Raw genomic sequence first — 7,291 nt, 5'->3', positions numbered from 1 at the left:
AAAAAAAAAAGAAGAAGAGAAGATAAGAAGATTTTTTGGGTTTTTGAAGATTTGTTGGGTTTGAGGTTTGGGTTTTTGATTTTTGATTTTTCATATTGATTTTTTGATTTAGGTTTTTGATTTTTTGAAGACTTTTTCAGTTTGGGTTTTTGTAAATGGAGAAAAGAAGAGAGACAGTGAGAAAATGGAGAAAAGAGAGAGCATGGAGAAAAGAAGCAGATCAGAAACGAAGAGAAAACAAGAGGAGAAAAGAAGCAGCTGGAGAAAAGCTGCTTCTTTTCTCTGCAGAGAAATTACAAAAAAAATAATAATTTAAATTAATAAATTTTTTAATTGAAAAAAAAAAAAAAATTCCAGAAAAAATTAAAAAAAAAAGTTATTATTTTTTAATTAATTTTTTAAATTTCCTAACATGTCAATTTGACACGTCAGGAAATTTCTGACGAGCCAAAATTGGCACGTCAGAAAATTCTGACGTGCTAAACAGTAACACGTCAGGAAAAAAAATTTCCTGACACCTATGCTTCTGACATTCAACACACGCCAGAAGCGCCACGTCAGAAAAAATTTCTGACGTGTCAGACACCCTGACTCGTCAAAAAACTCCAATGAGAAAAAAATTGTTTTTTTGTAGTGATCCTAGATACATTTCATTAATTTTTGTCACGAATGTGATAAAACATTCACCAATGAACATACTAAAATTAAACTACTTTTATTATTCTTATAGTGAACTGGTGAATTCACTGTTAAATTTATGTGAAATTCACATAAGTCCACAAATATAATAATGAATCTATTGAAAAAGAAATGAATAAAAAATGTTGAAAGAATTATTTGTAACATGTCTCGAACGCCCCTTTGAGACGTCTCCTCCTGAATCACTCCAAGCCAGCCCAACTTTCAACCTTTCCATCTCTTCACTTCTCCTCTTACGTACCCAAGCTCGGGTTATGTCTGAAAACTGAAGGTACAGGACACATGCCTTGAGTTTTAGCCGCTTGAAAAAGGTAAATAAAATATCATATCCAGTGATAAGAAGGAAGGATGAAGATCGAGTTCGACAGTCTTCTACTCTTCTTTAGGTTTTAGAGTTTTATTTTTTATTTTTTTTAAAAAATATATGGGTCTAAGAGGTTAACCCTCGAGTCAATCGGGTTGACCCATTTATCACATTCCGTTTATGATCCTAATCCGTTTATGTCAAACTCCAACTCTACAACTTTGTGTCAGATTCGCAGGTCATGTAAAAAATTGTCAACCCTACCTAATCCTTCCATACGGCATACTCCGCATAGGATGAGTCTAAGACATTCCTCATACAGTTATACAAGTCTTTAGAAGCATTAGAGCTAATGTCTAAGAGCATTCACAGCATTTACCCTATAACTGCTTCTCTTCTCTAAATATAAGAAAATTTTCAAAAAATACTATAAAAACCTATTTGCAACAACTTCTTTATATGTTTACTAAACATTAGGTATATTACAATGTTACCCAATGTAAAAGGAAGTTCTTCCCTATATCCATTATTTTAAGAGTAATATTATAAAGACGACTCATATCCTTCTTGTGTCCTTCCAAAATTGATGTAACTCTTAAAATGTGCTTTGCAGACATGGATTTTACAGTAAGAAATGCCTATCACCTTGCAACCTCATGTACTATGCTTGATAAAGGGGATAGTTCAAATGCAAGGTGCTACACTGATACTTGAAAAAGTATATGAAAAATGAATGTGCCAAGTGTGGTTAAAATGTTTATGTGGAGAGCTTGTAATAATGCTTTGCTGACTAAAGCTAATTTGTTTAAAAAGAAAATATTGATGATTCTTTATATCCTATTTGTGGATTGGAGGAGGAAAATACGGAACATATATTATGAAATTGTCTGCAATTAATTGTTAAGTATGAAACAACTATTTATTTATGGTGAATTATTATAATTCCTAGTCCCTCTAGGCTCTAACCCCTAAATTCTCCTAGCTAGCATATCCTAGGAGCATATTCTTAATTAGGTAACATCTTAAATTAAAGTTAACCATTAATTGTCTTGATAAAAGGGAAAGAAAAAAAAAAACACTGTAGAGTACTAAGCCTCCTTAAATAAAAATAAATAAAATAAACTCCCTTGGGGGTTGTCTCAATTGACAAGTGGATAGGCTATGACAGCTCAAATGCTTGGGGTTTACCTGTGTATTAATGCAATATAATCTTAAATCCTATGATTAGTAGATGTGTGTATACAGGGTTAATTCTTCTCTTTAATTATTAAAAAAATCAGTTTTTCAATATTTGTTATGAACAAATATGGCTTAATATATATAGAAAATCTAAAACAACCTCTCTTTCAAAATCACATAACCCATATTGAGGTCCCTTTACCAATTCCTCCATCTTCTCGTATTTTCTCCAATTTAATTTATCTTTTCTTTGGTTTCTCTCTTGTAAGTGCTGATGAGTGGCAATTAGGGGATTCAATATGAAACATTTGAATAAAATGTTGCAACAAAAGTGAAGGATTAATATCGCTAACTGCAAATTAGGAAGGAATTTTGGGATGGTTTGATTAGTTTGCGATGGCTGAGTGAAGGAAATTTTTTTATAATTCTATAATATTAATTTTATTAATATTAATTTTCACTCACTGAACCCCTAAATTCCCCTATAATATCCTAAAAGCATCATTCTTAATTAGGTAACATAATAAAATTAACAATTAATTAACATCATAAAAAAAAGTACTGGAAAGACGTGTGATACCTCGAACAAAACCCATAAGGCCATAACTCTGGAGAGGTCGTAGATTTTAGCATCACAAAGTAAAACATGAGATTGGAAATATTGGTAGAACATGAATTTCCTGCTTGTGTCTTTTTTGACAAGCAATGAAGAACACACACATATATATATATAGAGAACAAAAATTAACGTACTTTTATTATTATTTTTATTTAATTGCGTAGTACTGTGTGACAAACTTTATCCTTCCATACTCCATAGGCTGAGTCTAATTAATTCGAACATTCTAAACCTAAAAAATTAATTAAGACAATATTCCTAATACAATTATACATGTTTTAGGAAACATTGGAACCAATATTGTCTAATACTCATTGGAGCAGTCCGAATAGCATGAATCCACGTGACTTTCCACCTCATGCAAATTTGTGATCACATAAACACCACAATATGAGATCCTTATTTTATTTAAAGGCAAAAAAGAAAAAACCTAAAAAAAAAAAAAAATGCTTGTCAGGGTTAGCTCGAATGGTCACCCGTTTGGTGTAAATACCAAGAGGTCAACTGTTCAAGTCTCCTTAATTACCTAATACATTATTCTTGCAAGCTGGTTCGTGTATTCAGGGTTTTACCCAACAGGGATTTCCAATTACATTGGGCTTACTTGAAATGCACCAAAAAAATGATTCTTAACATTAAATTGCATGTATATGTTAAGAGTTCATTAACTTATTATTATAAAACTCATATGGCATATCCAGACATGCCCCATTATCATTAGAAATGCACATGCCACAATTTGAGCCAAACCCATTACACCATATACGGAAATGGTAATATCCATAACAAAATGAACTTCCGCTCGGACATACCCACCGGCATGGCACAAACAAACAACAACAATAACATGAATACCCCAGAATCAAAATTATCCGATTTACATACACTACTAACACCCAAAACCAAGTGGCCTAATTTGTTGGACATAGCATACCGTATGGGCACGAACATTGAATAATAACATGAGTAATCAAAATCAGAATAATCCCATTTTGCAGTCACGGTATTTGGCATTCAAAAAGATAACAAAGTTGATGCCAAATCCAACAAGCACAAACCTCACTACCAGAGGATATTCAAAATTCTAATCAACCACAAAAATAAAAAATAAAAAATAAAAAATAAAAAACCTTGGGAGGAAGCAAGGTGTCGATATCGGCATCGGAGGCTCTAGGAAAGAGGTCTTTGACGGTTCGTCTAAGCTTCTTCCTGTCTGCCCCCTACAGTCTCTGGTGTGACTTCGCCTCCACTTCTCTCTCTCTCTCCCTCAGTCTCTCTGTGTGTGTAGGGACGTTGAGGGATAGGAAAGTTCCGAAAAAAAATATAGCGGTGTGTAAATTTAGAGAGAGATTTTTTTTTTTTTTTGTCTCTCTCATAAGGATGATAAACTGTTAAGGATTGTAAATTGAGTTTTATTTTTTTCTTTTACATATTTGCATGTGGTAGGAAAATTGGTGGTTCGAACAAGTAACCTCCTTATGAAACGTGGTTTTCGGCCAATTGAGCTACAAATTGGAGACGTTAAATCGAGTATTTAATTTGAAGTATCCTTCACCAAACACTGCATTAATTTATGATTTTTTTTTTTCAATCCCGTAAATAATAATTTTTCAGACATAATTCACAAAAAAAATAAAATAAAATAACTCTCAAATTTTTTTCTTCTTAAAAGTTGAGGTTTAAAGAGAAAATTTTGATTCCCCCAAGTGATGATGCTACAATTAATAACCACACCTATTAGAGCATCTCCAGCACTTGATGGCTATTTTAGCCATTCAAAATTAACTTTTTTAGTTTAGCTATTATTTTTTCACAATGAACTCTAGCAGACTCTCTATTTTACAATCTATTTTTTTATTAACAATAGGAGAGAGAAGAGAGGAGAAATAGAAAATAAAAAATGTTTACAATGTGCTATAGTGAACTTTCACTGTAGCAAATTTTAGGAAAATTACTATTCTAAAAGGTCTTCTGGAGCACCAAAATTGCTAAGAGTAATGATACAATGCACGCCCGGCACAAATTTTTTTTTTTATTATTATTTTATTATTTTTTTAAAAAAAATAAAAAATAAAAATAAAAATTTTGCACTGGCGTGCGTGGGCGTGCCCGCGTGCATTGTATCATTACTCAATTGCTAAATTTAACTTCAAAATTAGTTTAAAAGTCTTGCTAGAGATACTCTTAGGTAGTTGTGTGAGTTACAATAGCCCTCAAATTAGGATACAACTTTATTCATCTCAACAATAGAAATAGAGTTATAGGATCAAGTGGGCATAGTCTAGAATGCACATGCCACATGTTTGTCATTTTTTAAAACCGGTGGCTATGTCGTACAAGTATGGCCGTGTGTAAATTTGATTCACACAAAAAGAAAACTCATTATTTTTATGAAAATAGTAACAAATACAATACAAAGAAAAAAAAAAAAAAGTAATTAAAAAAAAGCCTTTCAGACTCAACCCTATCAACTAATTAGAAAAAAAAAAAAAAAAACCCAATCTACGGATTAAAAAAAAAAAAAACCCAATCAACTAATTAAAAAAAACTCAAAAAAGCCCATTAACATAATTTCCAAACCCGTCCCGTTCTCACCCACCTCATGCGAATAATAGATATTGTATGCAGGTGACGGGTTAAAATATTCAAACCCGCATGGTGCAGGGTGGATGCTAGAAATGGGCAATGCCCGCACTGCTCCGAGCTGCGCCCAGCCCTAACCCTAAAGATTAACTATATAAACCCCTGTTATCTCGAAGCAACTCCACTAGCTGCGCCTCCCTCTCTCTCTCATATCTCTGATCTCCATTCTCGTTGATCACTGACCCGACCGATCACAGATCACTCCATTCTCTCTCACTCACCAGTTTCGTTGAGATCTCTGTCTCATGGAAGCGTTAAATGCTCCATTGTTTAAGATTCCGAAATTATTTGAATCCATTCCTCGTATACCAAAATTCCGAAGTTTACGGTGTTGTTTGAAATCTGAATCTTCTCGTATCTATTCTGAGGGAAGATATAGTATCTCGATTACTGATGCGTCGTCGACTACTTATGTAAGTGTTTACTATAATTGTTTTGTTTTATTGTTTTTTGTGAATGATTTGAATTTTCTGCCTGCCTTAGTCAATTGAGCATTGGACATTTGTATTTATAAAATATAATCTGTTTGAAATATACAATTTATCTAAAAAGATAAGAATCTACAATTGAAGATTGAAGAGATGAGTAACAACCTTATCTACTGTAACAACCTTATCTATGATAATGAGCCTTTTCTAAGATAACAAGTTTATATAAGTTTAAACTTTGAAGTTGATTATCAATCTTTGTTGTGATTATCCTTTACATTTAGTATGTAACTATAAATTTATTTTTCATACAGAATCTTGACAAATGGTTGTTGCATCAAGAAAAATACTGGGATTGGAATATAGTTACTAACTCTGGCAACAAAATAACGGGATTTGGTGAAGATGGAAAACACATTTTTAGACAATTAGCTCACAAAATACGGAGTCTTCACCTTGGAGGCTATTACTGTGGATCTCTATTCAAAAGCATCCGTATAAGTCATGGTTTGAATATTCATGATTTGAATGTAACATTTTCTACCGTTCCTGTTAAGGCAAAAAATGATGATGATCTGATGCAAGGTATTATGAACGACACACTCCAATTTAGATCCCTTGTGGCAAAGATGATCGAAATCGAATTTAGGGATACAAAAAAACTGTCTATGGGTATATTATTATTTTTCTCGGAAATTTTTAAGGATAGGCTTAAATCGAAGGAATTACAAGATGTGAAAGACTATAGTTTTTGGCAAATGTTTCATCCGGTCTTCTTCGATTCCAGTAACCGCACTAATTTTATGCACTTGATAGCTCAATACCGGGAGATAAATTGTGATGCGTTTGATGAAAACTTAAATTTGTGTGATGACGTTTATGAGCTAGCTGGTTGGACTCACAATCTTTCTAAAAAAAGTTCGGTTTATGAATTTTTGACGCGCAATTCCCATTTAAAAGGAGATCAGTATATCAACAGTATTCCAACACTTATTCGGAACACGCTCGTGCACTTCAAGGATAGCAATGAGGTAATTTGTTTTTAATTCTTTTAATTAAATAATTTAGTTTCATATATTATAATAATGCAGTTTTTATTTGGTATTTATTGACAGGGAATGAAGCAGAAGAGTCAGGAAGAAATTGAGAACGCTATTAACCAGGAACTTCCAGATATTTGTGCTAAATTGTTGGATTGCCTTATGAGGAATTTGAATCATCCCCCTAGCTTCTTTGGATGCAGGCTGGTTGACCACTTTGAGAAGCCTATGGGACTCTATACACGACCATATCAGTAAGAAAATTTATCACCAAATTTTTATTTATTTTTTCTTTCTTTCTTTTTAATGTTACTATGTAATGCAAATTTAAAAATGACAAATATGTGAACAGGGTACACGAAATGATGAAAGGAGGGTG

At 32.7% G+C, this 7,291-nt stretch overlaps 1 protein-coding gene across 1 annotated transcript in view; it reads left to right on the top strand.

Annotated features, from left to right (window-relative positions):
* Window positions 1–5,497: 5,497 nt before the first annotated feature.
* The window catches only part of LOC132182766 (uncharacterized), a 15,048-nt gene continuing 13,254 nt past the window's right edge, over window positions 5,498–7,291 (top strand). Inside the window, exons 1-3 of the mRNA XM_059596104.1 lie at window positions 5,498–5,857; window positions 6,187–6,903; window positions 6,988–7,166. Coding sequence (XP_059452087.1) covers window positions 5,690–5,857; window positions 6,187–6,903; window positions 6,988–7,166 — 1,064 coding nt within the window. The 5' untranslated portion in view covers window positions 5,498–5,689. The remainder of the gene's footprint in view (window positions 5,858–6,186; window positions 6,904–6,987; window positions 7,167–7,291) is intronic.

Source organism: Corylus avellana, chromosome ca5 (genome assembly GCF_901000735.1).
Source record: "Corylus avellana chromosome ca5, CavTom2PMs-1.0".
NCBI lineage: Eukaryota > Viridiplantae > Streptophyta > Magnoliopsida > Fagales > Betulaceae > Corylus > Corylus avellana.
The sequence above is the reverse complement of the archived record's forward strand: the minus strand, read 5'-3'. Positions and strand labels throughout refer to the sequence as shown.